Source organism: Semicossyphus pulcher, unplaced genomic scaffold, assembly GCF_022749685.1.
Source record: "Semicossyphus pulcher isolate SPU_LCO1_2020_fin unplaced genomic scaffold, fSemPul1.0.p SCAF_16, whole genome shotgun sequence".
Taxonomy (NCBI): domain Eukaryota; kingdom Metazoa; phylum Chordata; class Actinopteri; order Labriformes; family Labridae; genus Semicossyphus; species Semicossyphus pulcher.
In genome coordinates this window covers 19,394,507-19,413,719 of record NW_027211670.1, presented here as the reverse complement: position 1 = coordinate 19,413,719, position 19,213 = coordinate 19,394,507, and the positions used below count along the sequence as shown (strand labels likewise).

General features: G+C 42.5%; 1 protein-coding gene across 2 annotated transcripts in view; it reads right to left on the bottom strand.

Annotated features, from left to right (window-relative positions):
- Positions 1-320: 320 nt before the first annotated feature.
- Positions 321-19,213, bottom strand: part of mta3 (metastasis associated 1 family, member 3) — a 40,805-nt gene continuing 21,912 nt past the window's right edge. The window contains exons 10-19 of one of the 2 annotated variants that reach the window (XM_069664353.1): positions 17,462-17,536; positions 15,656-15,714; positions 15,405-15,523; positions 14,049-14,206; positions 12,906-13,128; positions 10,130-10,222; positions 9,858-10,019; positions 9,284-9,315; positions 9,074-9,192; positions 321-1,161 (exon numbers count right to left, since the gene is read on the bottom strand). In XM_069664353.1, the coding sequence (XP_069520454.1) occupies positions 990-1,161; positions 9,074-9,192; positions 9,284-9,315; positions 9,858-10,019; positions 10,130-10,222; positions 12,906-13,128; positions 14,049-14,206; positions 15,405-15,523; positions 15,656-15,714; positions 17,462-17,536 (1,212 nt within the window). In that variant the 3' untranslated portion in view covers positions 321-989. Of the gene's footprint in view, positions 1,162-9,073; positions 9,193-9,283; positions 9,316-9,467; positions 9,558-9,857; positions 10,020-10,129; positions 10,223-12,905; positions 13,129-14,048; positions 14,207-15,404; positions 15,524-15,655; positions 15,715-17,461; positions 17,537-19,213 lie in introns of those variants that run through there. The other variant, XM_069664354.1, reaches the window with a different exon arrangement.

The window sequence follows — 19,213 nt, the reverse complement described above, 5'->3', positions numbered from 1 at the left end:
CATGAAGTTCTTTTTGTAAATTATGGCCCATTTTAATTTAAAAAAAGATGATAAAGGAGGGTATCCCTCTTGGAGTTGCTACCTTGAGACGGAAAATTGCCTTGTTCATCTTTTAGTTTTATTACACTATAAGATTTTGGCTGTTTTTCAAGCATGTGTTTTTTTGCTAGCGGAAATTAGCTAAACAAGCTAGCGCTACTGTTAGCTCTTGGCTTTTAGCTTTGAATATGCTAACAACATTATCTTAGTTCCCAATGGATGCACTTCCGCTCTGTGATTGGCTAGTGGTACCTTTGCTGGTTGGTACTAGAGCCTTCATTCAGGGCTTTCTACCAGGAAGCTCTTTCACCCCAAAGACATTTCTTCCAGGAGTGGAGTTAACCATTTTGCTTTCCTGGCCAATCACAGAAGGTGGGGGGGGATTTTGACCACTTCTGACTCAAATAAAACAAGATGGCGACAGCCAATTAATGGGTGACATCGTGATGGATACATCCGCTTCTTATATACAGTCTATGACCCAGACTCATGCTCCCAACCCAAGCCCCCCCCAAAAAAGTACTTTATACAAACTGATAGAACTTCACAACAATTCACCATCAACACAAAGATCACACGAAGATCCGTCGTTATGTCCATCCAATAAAAAAAAAAAAAAAAGCACACATCCCTGTTATCTCATTATGTTTTTGTCGTCATAATCACACACACATACACACTCTCTCTCTCTCTCTCTCGAACACAGTATGTACACACACAAACACATTCCCAGGGGATGAAAAGACAGGCAGCACTTGCAGTCAAGTGCAGGTGTATGTTTCTATTGCATCACGGCTCATCACAACTCTCTGTTTCCAAACAGTAAGATAGCGTTGTCGAGGATTTTAACAGTATTTAAGGATCAAAAGCAAAGGAGGGTGTGAGAGAATAAGGAGGTGTGTATTTGTACGTGTGTATGCAGTATGGTAAAGTTGTGGAGTGTCCAGTGTTCAGTCGTGGATGACAATGGGACCTCGCATCCTCAGGCTGGGGTGAGGGTGCGGCGGGGTAAGGACGAGCCCCTGCGGGGGGGCCTGGGAGACCCTGCGCAGGGTGATCTGCTCGCACGGCTGCCGGCAAGCGTGCCTCAGCTGGGAGCGGGACAGCAGCCGTCTGGCCCTCCTGCAGCAGTGGAGACAAGACAGGACATAAGTGCAGAAGAAGATACACAGATGCAAAGCTAGTATCAGATGAGATCATTCTTGACCTTTGAAACAGTAGCTTTAAGCAGTAACCAGTACTTTAGTATTTCCATTTTAAAAGCTGCTTATAATTCTGCTGTGCTACATTTCAGTTGTGTACTTTTACACCACGACATTTATTTTAAAGCTCAAGACTCAGTGGAATCACAGAAGCTAGCAGAGCAGATGGCAGCTATGAGAGGAAACAGTGCTCCTGTTCAGAGGCCAGAATAATGTTGGACTTGTTTATGTGTCTAGATAAATTTGTGTCAGACTTCTCAGAGCACGGCATATGTTATGGCTACACTGTGTTATGGTCTTTTCAGTTTACTGATGTAGGGGAAGCAGTTTGTTTCCCATAGAAAAATAAAAGTCAACTCAAGTCTTTCAAGGTGTTTTAAAGTCAAAGGTTGTCTATAATATTACTGTTCATACTCTAATTCACTCTTGGCAATTATAAGATTGATACAAGTCTCATGTCTGTACTGTAATTATTAAACAACAGCCAGCAGCTAGCTAAATTAGCTTAGCACACAAGCTATAAACAGGGAAACCAGCTAGCGTAGCTCTACCCAAAAGTAGAAAAATATGGCTGTCGGCTGTAAAACTTGCTCTTTTTAAGAGTTTTAAAGGAAAGGTTTGATTTTAATACATCATTTACACTTGCTGGCTGAGAGTGGGACAAGAAGATTGATACCAATCGCATATCTGTACAGCAACTATGAAGCTACAGCCAGCAGCTAGCTAAATTAGCTTAGCACAGAGGCCGGAAATACAGTAAAACAGCTCGCCTATTCCATCTGAAGGTTACAAACTCTGCAAATGTAATGTTCACTTATTAACACATTTTATCTTGTTAGTTCAAAGGCAACTTATCGGAACAACTGGTCGTTACATTTACTGATTAGAGCATTGTTGTTGAAAGGTCACAAGTTGTTAATCAGTGAATGTATTAGGTACTTTTGCCGACTCATGCTAGCTGTTTCCCCCCCTTATCCAGCTTTTGCGCTAAGCTAAGTTAGCCTCCTTCTCACTGATGGTGGCTTGTGTTAAAATGTTAACCCTTCCCTTTAAAGTGCATGTTTAGGAATAAGGAAAATTTGGGCTTTAAGATTTGACGATTCTATTTCTCTAAATTGTAATCAGTCAGTCTTTGGAGATCTCTAACACAGAAGAGAACCTCGACTATTTAAAGCAGTTTTATTCTTCACAAAACTTGTTATTAATGTGATGTTTTATACAACACGGCTAAAAATTCTTCAGTAGTCAATAATTCATGATTATATATTCAAGATTGAGCAATTTACAGTAGCTACGCCTGCACAAAATGTTTGTCTTCGTGCATTATTTATACTTATGCCTTCATTACTGCTAAACACTTCTCGTTACTGCAGCCACCTATGCACTTACTGTGCATACTGTGATGTGGCTGCAACACATAGAAACAATCATGCAGCAGCTTTTGGCTTCAATTCATTCGTGAATCCTGTCATAGGTTCGTTGTAAGAATACTGTCATTATTTGACCTTTCATTGTGTTTTCAGTCTACTATCTATTAGAAAAATGTTGTTTAAAGCTGCACGCGCAATAAGTGACGCATTCCATGATGTATGATTAAAGAACCAATAAAGAGAGAGGTTTAATGCCAGCATGCAAGCAGACAAATTCAGTGTAAGTGCACCTAGTTGAGGTTCCAGTCTGCTTGGAAAGTATTAAGAAACGCTCTTTTGAGGATTCAATAAAGCAACATTTATCGAGCAGAACTGCTCAAACGCATCTCTGTGATGAGAGAGGTGAATCTCTGCAGGATTTTCAGGCTGATGAAAGGAGCTCGATGATGATGTTCAGACTGCAGCGGGCTTTGTTCCCTGACAGGAAGTCTCTTTTAACAGCCCACAGCGACCAAAGGCAGTAAACCAATGACCGGGGGGCACACTCACGAATGTTGGACACAGCACTAATGGAATTCATTCAGAGACAAATGCGAAAATACATAACCACAATGAATGGCTGATTGTTCGCAGTTCCCTTTGGGCGGTCAAGAAAAACACTCTGAGATTTAATGCACAGCGAAGCCCTCTTGACACGCACTCTTTTTCTCTCCCTTTCACTTATTCCTCAGCAGCACAGAGGGTGTTTTTCAGATATTGCGCACAGAACACATCAATTCCCTCCATATCCCTGCTGTGCATAAAATAAGCTCTCATTATGATGCTGTGTACATTATGTGCGGTGCGTTCAAGAACAATAAATGCGCAGGAAAAGCCTTTCTCTCAACACAAAGAGGCCCTGACAGTGATTATAACTCCACACGGCACACGTATTGTCACTTAGAGCCGGAGCAGAACGTAAACCAGGAGAAGAAGCGAACAGATTTCACTCTGGTTGCAAATGATGTGCTGCTGTTTGTCTGTTCAGCTGGTGGTTGGGAGGCGCAGAGCAAACACGTTAATCCACGCTCAAACATATCAAGCTGTCCGCTTTACATATTGTTCACCTGCTCTTGTCTGTTTTGTTCTGTTTTTCTCTGCTCATATCCACCTTCATTGTGTTGTACTTTAGGTACCGTGATGGAAGAATCATTCTGATCCTTTACTTGAGTAAGAGTACCGATACCTGAACGTTAAAAATCTATATTATGGGTAAAAATCCTGTATGCAAAATCCTTTTTAACCGCTGCTATGAAGAGCAAATTTGTGAGTAGAGTAAAAGAATTGATTCTGGGTGCTGGTTTAGCTCAGTGGTTAAAGTGCACGCCCCATGTTTAGAGGCACAGCAATCGATGCAGCAGCCCTGCGTTCAACTCCGACCCTCGCCCCTTTGCTGCCTGTCATCCCCTCTCCTTCATCCCTCATTTCCGACTCCATCCACTGTCCTATACAAAAAAGGCCAAAGAAATAATCTTTAAAAAGAAGTACTCATTCTGCAGAACTTTCTTTTGTGACTGTTGTTATATTTGGCGAGATTTCATGCATTAGTGCAAAAGCAGCAATTTACTGTCGTAACCATCACAGGTCATATATTCTAATACTCGTCTACATCCTGTTCTTTACTGTGTCCAATGCCTTCATAGGAATGCCCTCAGGCCGGCGCTTCATAGCGCCCCCCCCAGGAAAATAAACCGTTATTCTAAATCTTCATTCCTCCTGCTATCAGGCTGTTAAAGTTGTAATCTCAAAGATCTCAGTTTCCTTCTCTTTGTCGGCACCTGTGGCGATAAATGGTAATTGCGAGAGCACACTTCCCAGGTATCAGACAGTGTTGCATGTGTGACGTCCACAGTTGGCTCCGGTTGTAACTCTTGATTTTCCTCGCTGACGGTCACTTTCCTTTTTAGGCTGTTTGCTTCATCTGAGCGTCGAGTTTGTTTCTTTTTCTTTTGATTTTCGTAGATTACTGTTTACTCGCTTGCAGAGAGCGGAAAAGCAGCCGCTTAGCTCCGCCTACCCTCTCTGGCAAACCAACTACTGCTGGCTGATGGAAAACTCGCCACTAACTGGGCGCCGCTTGTGACTTTTTCTGCGAAAGTCGCCACAGACACCCAGTCTGTAATACTGCAAATGCAAAGGCTTTCATCAGTGGGCCATTGGCTCAGTCCCCATTGTGTTACCTCATTCGGTGATAGATAGAGACTTTACAGACATTTATGTACATGAAAATCTTCAAGATTTTACTTTACACCTTGACAGTAGTTAGCTGAAATAAACGTTTTACTGTTATTCTACAACAGGGCTTTTACACTTGTCTGGTCTCCACAGCTGTAAGCCTATACATGCATGTAGTAATAGAATATAACGTGCAATGCATCCTAGACTGCCTTATTTATTGATTGATTGATTTTAAACTTAAATGACTTTTTAGTAGCTGTCCACTGCAGTGACCGCTATGCACCAGAGGGTTAAAATGTGAGTCATCAGACATGGGGCCACACGAAGGTGTCAGCTTGCACCTCTGACTATTTATGTATTTATTGTCTGTGACACACTCCTGATGCTGCGGTGAACGTCTGGTCTGGGTGGACTGTAAAAATTGCATTGCCCTTTGGGATAAATAAAGTTGTCTGAATCTGAATTTCCTGTTCATTACTGCGTCTCGCTTTTATATTTTATTCTTAACGTGTAATGTAGTTTAAATAACTTATTTTTATTTCTTAGCTTCTCGTTTTTACTTTCTTTTATACATATTATATGAGCGTTGCTGGAGGGAGACTGCGAGTAAGAAATTTCATTTCCAAAGTCTGCTTCACTTTAACTTCTGAGCATATGAAGATTAAGGACTTGAGCTTTTACCTACAACTCTTAGGAAAGATGAAAAAGTTTCGCCACATAGATTTGTCATTTTTAGACTTTTTACTTATCCTTGGTTATTGCAAATATCGGATACATTTATAGCGCAGCATTTTTGCGGTTATCTTGACAGCCCTGGCCACAGCAAGTTTTACATTTCAGGGAGAAACATCACTGTTAGATGAATTGCCATGACATTTTTAACACACAGACATCAAGGACCGTCGGAAGGTCAAAGTTTTGCATAAAAAATATTTGAGACATTCACGATTCCCGGAGGCTGAATCAAAGCTACTGTTCTGATTCCCTGGGTTTTCATCCAAGGGAAGAAAAGGGAAAGGGTTTAGCACATAGGTACAGTACTTTTCCGAGTGGCGAATACAGTTGTATTATGAGAATATGTTGTCATATTACATTTTAACAGCTTTATCATTGGGTTGTATGATATTCTGTAACACTGTATCCTAAAAAAGTGCTAATTTCAGCCCTCTTTCTGTTTCTCTCTTGTCACTGAATGAGTGGAATTGATCCCCCACTTCTCTTTGCTATGTGACACACTGCGCTCTTCATCACACTGAGAGCGAGAGAGAGAGAGAGAACGAGTGGAATTAAGAGACAAGAAGGGGAGAAAATGAAACTTTGGGATCATCTCTCATTAGCAGCAGCCTTTCAGAGAAAATCTATTAACGTCTTTTATTCAGAACATCATTAATTCTCTCTGCTGGGAGAGCGAATGGCAGCGTAATATAACAAAGAGTGCAGTATTTAGAGCGAGGCGATCACTCTCACACACACAAACACACAGCCATGATGACCACGGTTGTAAGTGAGTGATCCATATGAGCGCAGCCATGGTTAATGTGGTAATGATATTTCCACTCAAGGCCCAGCAGTGCCTGGCTCCTCGCTGGCCCATCTACACCAGTTAGCAGCGCTAATTTTAGCCTCGATGATCGCGGGGCGGCTGTGACGGCCGGGTGCCATGGCTCATTTAGACACGGGCCTAATGGAGGAACATCTTTCTCGCTCACATACAGTCATGCAAACATTGACTCATTACATGCGAATGAGTGTGTGAGAGAGTGTGTGTTTATAAAATGATCAAGGGATTTTGTCTGTTTAAAACAAGCAGGTTTATTCAAAAGTATGCTTAATCATGTCTTTTAAAAGGGTACTGACAGTCAGTGTTTGCACAGAAATAGATTTAGGGCCTATTTGTGGCTCATTGTAAACAGTAGCTTAACTAATACTTGCAGTTTACGAGGCAAAAAATGAATAACAGCTTATGACAGTGAGCAAGAAGCAGACCATTTTAGATGAAGAGGCTTTACATGTCGTTGAGGATGTGTTAAAAGAGAAGCTAATGAATTCACCATGTTCATACGGTGGCTATTTCACAAGTAATTAGCGACTGACAAGACATATACTGATACTGAAAATCTGGAGGGACATTTGGGCCAAAGTAAAACCATCATTTGATAACCTGTAAGCTGCTATGAGACAACAGCTAACATTAGCATTCACTATAATCCTAGCAAACATTATTGAAGCTAGGAATTGGTTAGCAAATCCCGAGCTAATTATATCTTAGCAAGGAATCTACCTGCCAAATGGTAGCTTTTAGCAACCTCCTAGCTGAAGCTAAAATTAGCTAGTAAATGGTTTAAGGCTATTGTTAGCCGTTGTCTGACTGTAGCTAAAGGTTATCAGATATGTTGTAACTTGAAATATAGCCAGATTTGTTTTCCATTGTCTTTTCAGTTGCTGATCAGAGCAACAGTGCGTCATTATGAACGCATTTGAGACTCCCACCCTGCGCATGACGTCAGACGAAAATGGCCGCCATGTGAATATGGTCGATTGTGGATACTTTATAAAACTGATCTGACGCTGTGTCTGAAATGAGAGTGCTGCTGATTAGAGCGAGCTCTTTCTAAACTGTCAAAAAAAGGAAGAAAGAAATGTTTTCTTGTACTATATTAAAAAATGTAGCTATGAAAATAAGTAATGTAGGATGCTAGCTAGCAGTTAGCTAACATTAGAAACCGAAACCTGACAGAAAGAGCAACTTGTGCACATGCTACATTTAGCTAGGACCGGCGTGTTGGAAGAGTGTGGTGGAGCTTCTGTGATTAACTGAATGGTCTTAGTGCAACGGTCAAGTTTGTGCTAGCGTCAAGTGAAAACAGAAACAAATTTAAAGTCGAGATGAAACGGCATTTCGAGAGTATCTAGCTTCCTTATCGTGACGTGTTTCTGACTGAAACAGGACGTGCAGGCAGGACATATCATTAGAGGGATTTGATTTGATCGTTGAGAAGTGGGCGTAGACAGACGTTCTCTACAGCGCAGTAGCTAGCTAACTGACCGAGCGTTCTTGGAGCTCTGCGGCTAAATGTTGCAGATTGATTGGTTGAAATTGTTTGGTGCTAGCTTATATAAGCACGCGCAAAATTTTGTTTTACAGGAAGAAAAAATGATCAGATTTTGATATAAGAATGTGAATAAATTGATTTTCTGTATTTTTTTTGGCCTATATTGTCAAATAGATGCACAATGTTACCGGGGATGTGATCTAAAAGGATTAAAATGACATTTTTCATTTCACCTCGACTTTAACACTACTGTCCAGAATGTAATTGAAATTGATTAAAAAATAACTCTAATGTAAGAACTAATATTGTGTCTAATGTATAAACCACCTTACTGTGTTTATCGCTCCCATGGTTATCATTTTATGTAAGGGTAAACTGCATTTTATGTAGTGTGGCTACTATCAATCAGGAAGTGCTGTGTTTTTTTAAGTGGAAGGTGGAATGTTTTTTCTACAGTTTATGTCTTGTTTGTATCATATCTATATTTTAAAAGAAAAATCAATAAATATATTAACAAAAAAACAAACAGCTTTAATATCTTTACAAATGCAGCACTTAGCAAGACTAAGAGCATGCTAGCTATTCCTGTCTGGGTGCTATTATGCACAGTTAAAGCTAACTGCTAACCTTCTCACTACGATAAAGCTATGTAGCCTTTATTGAGCGTGTTTTTACTATGTTCACCATCTTTGTTTGGCATGACAAAAGAGAGATATCAGTGGACTCTGAGGGATGTTTTGCAAAACAGGGAACAAATATATTGTTAGAAAGTTGCGTATAAACTGCAGAATCTCTTTAATGTTGTTGCTACTGTCCTGTTTTTCCTCCCTGATTAAAAATGTCTTAATCCAGTTCGTCTAAATGTGTGCTTTTACATTGTTTCTTATTTCTGTCTGTAGTGTTTTTATTAAAATAAAACAATACATTTTTTTTACACCTATAGATGGTGCATAATGACAACATGTCTCCGCAGCCTGCTTCTGTTTCAACTCAATGACTCTGTGTGAATTCAGGCACATGTATTGAGTTGTATCTGTTTGTGTGTCTGAGGTCACCACAGGATAAAAATAACTCTTTTCTGTTGCAGCTCACTTCCCCTCATTTGCTTTCCCCTGGCTCTTGCTCTCCTTTCATACACACACACACACACAGTCAGCTAATCAGAGGTCAGAAAAGGGTCACCTTTGCTTACCTGGTCTCCCGGGTGACGAGGAAGAAGCTGTCATCGGGGGCATCGATCCAGTTGGGACGTCTCTTGCGAATCATCACTCCGCCTCTGGTGTTTCCAGCGCTGCTGTTGCGGCCGTTATGCTGCAAAATGACAATTAAATATACATTTATTAGAAAAACAAACATATGACTGGTACAGAATTTGTTACCAAAGAAAGTATAATACACCTACCAGAAGGGGTCCACCTGTTGTACCTGGGTTTTCTGCAAAAACAGGAGAAAAATGCAAAGTGTGCATGAGGGAATTTGTCACTTGTAAAAAGTATTGATGGTTTTCCTTGTTACAAGTGGTGCAGCAAATGACAGTGTTTCAATTTCAATAATAATAGTGAAGTTACCAATAAAAAACAAAGTGTCAGACTGAAGTTGAATCATCCAAATTATCCAAATGACCCCCATCTGCTGATTCGTTTTCATTAGAATTAGTTGTCATTCTCTCCAACGAGCTAGTTTAGATAAGAAATGGCACAAATGGTTATCAACTCCGGGTGTTTCTGCTGATTTGATTTTTTTCAAGCAAAAGTAGAGACAAGAACATTGGATATCAACACTGTTTGGTCCCCAGGGTCCATTTACATCAGAAGTGAGTTATTTAAAAGTAAGACTGGACGCTTTTTCCAATTTTTGGGGGGTTTAACAGATTTAATACAAGTAATTTCTGCTTCTAGGCCAGATTAAGTTAAGCAAAAACAGTCTTATTAAAAAACAAGAAATAACTTTTGTGAGATGTGTGTCTGTGTGTGTACCTGAACGCCTGTCCGGCTCGGCCCTGCTGTGGTGATGGTAGCTGCGTTTTCCCAGCATGCCGTGGGGGCCGTGTGGGAGAGAGGAGAGGAGGCGTCGAGGCGGAGGCGTCTGCAGGCCCGGGGTGCGGTGGGAGCGAGGGGCCTGGGCTGCCGGACGCGACTCTGGAAGAGACACGACACAGGAGCTGCATCAAGTGGCTCCTACAGACCATCTGAGTCTGATTGTGGGCAAATCTGATCACGTTAACACGGATTTTAATGTTTTTATTTACCTAGAAACTGCAGAACACTGGTCAGAGTGCTCCTTTGGGCCGCCCTGGTTTTGGGTAAGCGGGTTGCCTGCCCCTCCGACACCCTTAACATGTCTAAACCAAACACACACACATTTTACAAAGAGGTGTAGTATCTTTCTGACTGCTGATTTTCCTGTCCTCCATTTGAGTACTAAAGCTGCGTTTCCACCAAAAGTACCCAGGACTTTTAGTCCTAGGTACTACCTTTTAAGGGAGTAAAAGGCTCCTTAGAGCTGCTCCGATACCAGTATTAATAGTGATCTTTGATACTGTCTGCCAGTCAAAGTACCGATCTGATACCACAAACAATCAGCCCCCGAAAAACCAGAATCAGAAAGTATGGCGTGCCAAAGCAAGCAAAATGTCAGCAATCAGGGTTTTCAAAAAATTTTTTTTCAAAATTATGTATATTTTTTCTCACACTAGCATAGGTGGGATACTTGATATTGGCCAATACTCCATACAAGGTAGTGCAATCGGTATGGAGAAGTAAAAAATGGTACTGGAACAGTACTTCCCCTCTAAAGGTGCTTTTCAACCAAAAGTACCGTGAACTTTTAGTTCTAGGAACTTCTCCTCAAGGAACTAAATGGTTCCTGTGGCCCATTGTTGTCTGTGTTTCCACAGCGTCCGAAATTCCGGTAAGATTATGCAAATCGGGCCAACGACGTATGGAGAAGCAACAAAAGTAACTGCAACCGATGATAATAGTGAGTACTCGACCAATCAGAAACGATCAGCATTGCAGGCCCTGCCCTGAAAGTTCCTGGACCTTTGGAAAGTATTACCCCCCGAGCAGGGACTTTACAGGGTGTAAATCAATTACCCCGGAACTAAATTTAGACCCTGGTTCCTGCTACTGAAACCTACAGAGTTCCTCAAAAGGTTCCTAGTTCCTGGGGAAAGTTCCTGCTGTCGAAAAGCACCTTAACAGGAACCTCTTCAGGGGTAAAATAAAGTTCCTGGGACTCTATTCAGAGCCTGGTCGTTGAGGAGGAATTGCACCTCCTGAAGTAGAAGGTGACATAAGGAGAATAAAGTACCTCCTTAAGTCTCTAGTTCTTGGGGAAGGTTCCTGCAGTGGAAACGCAGCATTAGATACTGTCTGAACAAGAATGCTTAATGCTTCTTAGCATGTCTGCAGAATCATTTAATTAAAAAACAAGTCAGTAGGTTGCTTGAGTTGAGCACAAAATCAGCTGTGTTGGTAAAATATTACCTTTTATTACCAAAGATTTGAACATAGGTGTTTCATGTAAACAAAAATGAAGGTCCAAATGAAGCAGTAAGTAAATCACTCCGAGGTGATGCTGTGGTAACTTACTTTCAGGGATGCTAGGGGTCATTTCTCCCACATGCACATACAGAGAAGTACATGCTTACATGCACACACAAACAAAAATCATACTTATCGTAAACACACGCGCACATTAAATTATGAGGGTATTATGACAGCAGGCACTGGAGTTTGAGTCCATGCTTGGAGTGGGGAGGGTGGAGGGTGCCTTTATGGTTCCTCTGAGTGTGGTGGAGTTGATGGACAGATAACACAGGACACATGAAGCACAAGGACTCGGAAGAGATGCTTTCAGGTGTGACTTTATTGGAGGTCTACTCTCACATTCACACAGTGATGAAAGAAAAGAGCAAAACCAAAAACGGAGGTAGAAGATGAGATGAGAATATTGCAACAGTTGTTAGAAAAAGGGCAGAAGAGGAGGAGGAGGAGGAGGAGGAGGAGGAGGAGGAGGAGGGAGTGGTTCTGAATGGCAAATCCTGTCCACGGGAGGATTTATGAGAGAGAAGAGGCAACATGATGGATTCGCATGAATATTGCATGAACACAGGAAAACAGCTGAGTGGAGGGTATGAAGAGGGAGCAGCCAAGAGGACATGGTTCAGTCGGTGACTCCTTATGCGTAAAGCCTGATCTACGGAGGAAAGTGCAGCCAGCAGCGAAGGCTTCAAGAGCAGCTAGTTATAAAGTCTTTTCTTCTGTTTCATCCTCCCTTCTTTCAAGTGTCATCAGTCTAAAGCTCCAACACAGATTTGTCTCACAAAAACAGATGATTAACAGCACTTGGGAGGGAAAATGAGTGCAAAGGGAAAAGATGGCAAACACGCTGAAGCTAAGGTTCAGTATTTACAATAAACATTCAGTGTGAGGCCACTTGTTCAGCCGGGACAGCACAGATTGGGCACGCCTGTGCAAAATAGAGCTTCTCTTAGTAAAATACATTCTCTCTACATCTATCTTCAGCAAATACACGGCTCAGACTGGAATATGACTTCTGTTAGATTCTATTACAGTCTATTTGTTAATGACGGGCGCAAAACTAGTGATTATGTGTGTGCAGGAGAACAATAGCCCTGATTAAATCTGTGTGTAAGTACCAACAATGGCTTCCATGTCACGGTGACAGAGAACCGTAACAGATAAAAGGATAAAAAAATAAAAAACACGAATGAAAAGATGATCAAACTCATAGTTATGAGGACAGGCAGTCTTTATTGGAAACAGGGGGTGGGAGAATACAAAAACCAAAATAATAATAATAACAATAATAATAAAAACAGAAAAGAGACAGACGGAGGAGGGGGACGGGGCGGAGACGGGCAGAGATGGGGGGGGTTGATGGTGGGGCAGTCAGTGTGAGGAGGGATGGTGAGTGTGTGCGTGTTGGATTTTGTCTGCAGGCGTGTGTGTTTGTGTGTCCATGTGGCAGAAGTTAGGAGGAATTGAAAGAGCTCTTACACTCTGCCTTTATGGCCCCACAGTTAATGGGCACAAAGGGCCGGCGCGCGGCACGGCGCAGCCTGATGATGTCACGGCACATGTGCCGGGCCAGCTTGGTGAGGCGGGTGGCCTGCAGCAGGAAAGCCTGCTTGGTCTTCATGGAGGACTTGGGGCTGCCGCTGTTTCTCATCGGCACCATGTGGTTGGACTGGCGGGGGCCGTGACTCCGTGAGCGAGGCTCCTGGGGAGGGAAAGAAAGAGACGAGAGAAAAGGCTGCTGAATACAGTCGGGACTAATCACAGTTGATTTTAATGACATTACAGGTTTAGTCAATCACTTAAAGGAGCAGTTCTCCCATGTGAAAAGCCACCGTCAGTCACAGCTGGTGTTCTCTGTAATCGATAGAAGCAATAATATTTGAAATAGGCGCCATAGCTGTGGAGAAAGTTGTACAAACGGCTCGTGGTTTCGCCCATTCTAGATTCCTACAACACCCAGCGTGCATTGCGCCCCTCCCTCTGAAAGGAACGGCCCAGTGAGAGACGCTGGAGTGAAATACTACGGTGTTCGCTGCAGGCAATGGCTCAGAGCGGTGCAGAATCAGAAATACGACAAGCATATACCGTCTAGTCTATATTTCAAACCTGACGATTTTGAACCAGGGCCCATTGGAGAAGCGGATAGCGTCCTCCAAAGGCACTGAGCCAAATTGATTTGCATGATAGGACTGAGGTTTAAAATCAGCAAACTGGCCCTTTAAAAAAACGAGAGCAGGTTACATTGCTGTCTCAGTCTCTGGCCTCTAACAGAAGCCACAGTGGGCAGGAGGAAGAGTGTGTTTGGACCGATTCAAACAATCCATCTAAACACGGAGCTTATTTATTTTTGCTCCAGGACGTAACCGCCGGGGGAAAACATGCTAATGTGAGTCTCTCTCTCTCTCTCTCTCTCCACTCGGTCCCTCACTCACTCGACCGCTGCTTTTCCTCTGGGGTTATAAATGGAAACTTTGAATGGTGTGATTGCAAACAACCTGCTAATTCTACCTTTAAAGAAAAAAGAATCCACAGAAAAAAGTTGAAGGGGTGCAAACAGACACCCTCATGTCCTTCGATTCCCCCACCCACTACTCCCCATGCGTCCCCTGTGTCTGAGCTTACGGTGCTTGCTGGACTGGGAGAGGTCCTCTCCTCTGGGCCCTCCGCTCTGCTTGGCATCTTCAGGCCTCCGTACTTCTTCCAGTACATCCAGCAGGAGACGCACAGGCGGCACTGCATGTTGGGAGGCCCCCATGAGTACCACTGGGCCGACTGCATGGCTGTTAAATGTATGAAACACATTAATGAGTTTGAAGCTTCGCAGTAAAAGACACTCAGAGCATCGACCTCTCTCACACCGTCTCAAATATCCCCATAAACGATTTTATCAATGTTTAATCAGACAGAGTCAAAGTGCTGCCTACTGCAGACCGATGTAATTAGTACATTAAGTGACTTTAACATCTGCAGAAGCTTTGTCTGCACAGATTCATGCATTTGCAGGAGTAAAGAAAATGTGAGCACAAGCGGCGTCCAGTTAGTGACGCGTTTTCCATCAGCCAGCAGTGGTTGGTCTGCCAGAGAGGGTAGGCGGAGCTAAGCGGCTGCTTTTCCGGTGTTGCGAGTAAACTGTAAATTAGTATGGCTGAACAAACAAAGAAAAGATGGATGACTACAGATACAACTTCAACAATAAGTGAAAATCCAAAGAAAAAGAAACAAACTCGACGCTCAGATGAAGGCAAACAGTCTAAAAAGAAAGCGACCGTCAGCGAGGAAAATCAAGAGTTACAACCGGAGCCAACCGTGAACGTCACACATGCAGCACTGTCTGGATATCTGGGAAGTGTGCTCCAAGAAACTGAGATCTTCGAGATTATCACTTTAAGTATCTTAAGGCTTTCAGTGTGAGGCAGCTTTATCTTCCAGCAGCAAACTCCAATAACAATTTTATACATTTATCAAACAAAAATGTGAAAAAAAACAATATTTTATTATAGATAAATTACTAAAATAATTAATCGAGGCAAAAATGCTAAATGTTCTTAGTTTGCAGCTTCTTAGATGGGAGGATTTCCCCTTTTCCTATATAAGATTATTATAAATGAAGTATGTAGGTCAGACGAAACAAGCAATATGAAGACATCAACTCGTGAAACCAAACTTAAACTGTTAGAGCTCGTCAGCTTTGGAGGCACAGAAGCTTTAACCTTTGCTTTGAGGAGCTGATAAGCAGAATCAATAGCAAAAGGAGATATTGATTACTGGATTAGTCGCGCCTGTCGGGATAAATCAGCAGTGATGGAGAACATGAAGTGAAAGCCTCTCTTCTAGACTCAGAGGAGCACGAATCATTTGACTGCATTGGTTTCCCTTTTAATTCTAACTGACCCAGGCTCACCGCCCTTGTGATGTAATTACACATGTGCCATGCTTGAACACACACTCACTCTTACTGTCTCACACACACAAACTCACTGTAGCAGCTCTCGCAGGCCCGGCCCCCGCCTGCTGCGTGGTAGGCCCCGGGGCCCGCTCCGTTCACCGTCGCCATCTTGCCATTGGTCATAGAGATCTGGTTGGGGTTGGGCTTGTTACTGTCAGAGAGGATAAAACAGAAGATTCAAGAAACAGACACGGAGCTTTACGTTAAACACACGAATAACACATTAAACAATAATCATCTGGCAGCCGAGTGTTACAGTAATGATATAAACACAGAGACTTACTATGTTGGGATGTAAACTTGCTTCAGCTTGCTCTCTGCCTCTGCTGCCTTCAGTCTCTTCTGCTCAGAGAGAAACAACAAGGATTCATTAATAAATAAAGACAACTACAGATAAAAATCCTGTCTGACAGTTTGACACCTTTCAGAATAATGTAGTCCCTCTGTTCTGTTTTCAGGCTGCCTATCAAAGAGATGATTGTAAAATGTGTCAATTTATTTCAAGGTGGTGTTTCCTTTCTTCTTTACAAGTGATAGATCGGCATCACCTTTTGCTGATCGTCTAAATGGGTGAATTCTCTTCACCAGTGTGTAAGGGAAAGGGCCGTCATTCATGTTCAGTCACATCAAGCCGTATTCTCCCCTCACTTTTGCATATTTCTCGTCCTTATGAGGCCGATGACAACGTGTTTGAAAGCAGGTGCGCGGTGCGTACATAGGCGAGGACAGCAGACGAGCAGCGGAGGAGCAGCCCCGCCTACTTCCCCAAACAACGTATCCAGAGCCGTATAGACAGAGAGTCGCGTCAGTGGAGGTCCAATATGCTCCATGACCCGCCATTACAATGTCGCAACTCTCTCTCTCTACGGCTCTGAAAGTACCGTCACTCACTCACTCAGTCAGACCTGGTGGTCAGCCAAAAATTTACTTTACCTCACCAGCCTAATTCCACCTTTTATGGCTTTTTGCCTTAATTAGATAGGTCAGCTGATCTGCAGACCAGGAGACAAGATGGCGATCAGTGCGTCGAGGACTGCAGCTTCTGTATATGGAGTCCCTGCTCTACCAACTGAGCAAACTTTAAAAGGAGGACTCCACCAATTTTACACAAAAATCTCAGATTATTTGTCATGGAAATGGGAGAACTACTACGCCTGTAAAACCAACTGTATAATGTCTTCTGTTTATGCAAGTTTCAAGCCTCATATTTCACTCTGTGATACCTGTGGAGTAGCTTAGCATAATTGATAGTTTTCTCACACTGGTGCTCTGTGCAGGCCCTCATACAGCCTCTGCCTGAAACAACTCAGTCAGCTCTGTCCCTTTAAGAAACCCCGTCCCTATAAGCCCACTTTCTTCTGATTGGCCAGCTCTTTGTGACGTCACAAAGTGCAGCGTGTAGAAAAAACTGTGTGAAACCTGGCATTCACAGCAGCCTGCAGACTGAGCTGAGAAGCCTGGGGATTACTCCAACATACTTTTACCTACAGATTTGAAACTTCACCCACGTTTAGTCTGGACATCCAACATTGTAACATTATATATATGTCTTAAGATGTGACACAGCATAATACCCCCTCTTTAAAGTCACCTTTAAAAGGAGGACTGCTCAGGAATCTCAGGTTATTAGTCATAGAGATGGGGAGAACCACTGTGGCTCTGGAGGGAGGGGGCTTTCTTAGGTCTGAAAGAGTAAAGCTGATGACTGAAAACCTGCCCGGAGTTTCTAACAGGAGGGAATTTAACAGGCAAAGACAGGCTAATAAAACGAATCTATTAGTTACAACTGGTGAACTGCAGGATCCAACGTTTTTACAGTTTGATATTGATCATTCTTTTCTCTCACAGCTCTTCAACTTTTAGGGTTTTAGCTTTAAGTGCATTACTAAATCACTGGAGTTCACATCTGCAATGCAGCAGCCAATAAAAGAACAGAAGAACAGCAGTATAACTTTGGAAATATATAAAACACAGACAGACTACCTCAGATAAAAAGAACGTACAAGATGAAGCTGGACAATAAAAACTGAAATTACCTTCAAACTTGAGCCATTTTTTTAATGGTTTGAAAATCCTGACTGAGTCTCACCTGTTGCACGTATCTGTCTGTGGTCTTCCACATGTAGTAGTACTCTATGATGCTAGTCAGAGACTTCCACGGCAGCTTCGCGGGAGGAGAGAATGAGACGTGTGGAGAGGAGGGGGAGAGAGAGAGAGAGAGAGAGAGAGAGAGAGAGAGGGGGAGACAGAGAGCAAATTAATGATATTAATATCTCATGTTCTTGCCATCTGGGTGCGAAAAGCCTTCATGTATATTCATGAGCGAGAGGCATCGTGACCACAGAGGCTGAAAGCTACCGGCTTTGCCTGATTCTGAGCACACGCACAGACACACACACTGATTCACACATTTAATAAGTATTCATGAGCACCTGGTGCCACAGTGTACACCGTATCCTGTCTTTACTGTACAGCTTAGGTAGACACACGGGGGGTTAGTAAAGTTCAACAGGATCAAAGAGTCGCCTGATGAAGGCGTAAAGGCAGCTGGAAAAATGTATTCGTCATAGCACAGCATTTGTGGTCAGCTTGTAATCAATCAGATTGTGATGGATCCCCATTACAACACGTTCTAGCTGAGAAATAACCGAAACATTGTCCTTCACGCATAATCAAACTTCGCCACCATCTTCCGTTGGGCTATGCTAGTTTTAAAAAGCCACATTTTCCACCTTAACACAGCCTAACTGTTTGTTGACGAAGAGAAAAACACTTTTATACAGCCTGATTGAGGCAGGAATGTTAGTAATCATGATGTTTTATCGATGGTATATCAGGTGTTCCACGTCATTTAGCTGTAACTCAGGAGGTAGAAGGGGTCGCCGGATAACTGTAAGATGAGCAGTTTGATTCTTGTCTCTGTAAATCTACCCTAAAATAAGATGCACTTTTAATACTTTCTTTTTTTCATCTAAAAAGTGGGCTGTGTCCTATATGCCAGTGCGACCAATATACATATATATATACATATATAAATAAAATGCAGAGAGAGGTACGTTATTCAATAACGATGGTGCTATAATCTAGCCAACGCTTCGTCACGGACATGCGCCGCCATGTTCGCCAGTGCAGCCGCCACCCTCACAACAATCAACGTTAACGTAGGCTGAGCTCAACTACGGCACCGGTAGCTAGCAGGATGGCAAACTCGACACGGTGAAACCAGATGGTAGGCGATAATTTGTGTGTGTTTTGAATGTGTTTAAAACGTATTAAAGTAGTGTTGAAATAACCTCTGGGATACCCCCCAAAACAGACTTTTCTGTTTGAAGTATTCCAGAGGGGAAAACAGGGGAAAAAGTTATTTCATGCCGTGAAATCCGAGCATCATAACATAGACCCAACTAATCGATGATGAAATTCGTTGCCAACTATTTTAATCATCGATCATCAGCGCCATTGTTATTAACACGATAACATACCTCTCTCTGCATTTTATACTGGTATATTGGCCGCACTGGTATATAGGACGCAGCCCACTTTTTAGATGAAAAGACATGTATTAAAAGTTCGCTTATACTCCAAATTTTTCTGTATGTCGAAGTGGCTTTGGTCAAGAAACTGAACCCCAAACTGCTCCTGAAGGCAGAGCCATTCAGAGCCATAGATGAGGATGAGCCTTGTTGGGCAAAGTCTATAGTCTTTGAATGCATGTCTGAAAAGGGTTAAGGATAATGTTTTAATGCGCTTATTCCCCTTCATGACAGCAGCCACATGTGAACGTAGTTAGGAGTATGACTACCAACCCTGAACAGGCAACTTAGTTTGGGCATTTTACCCT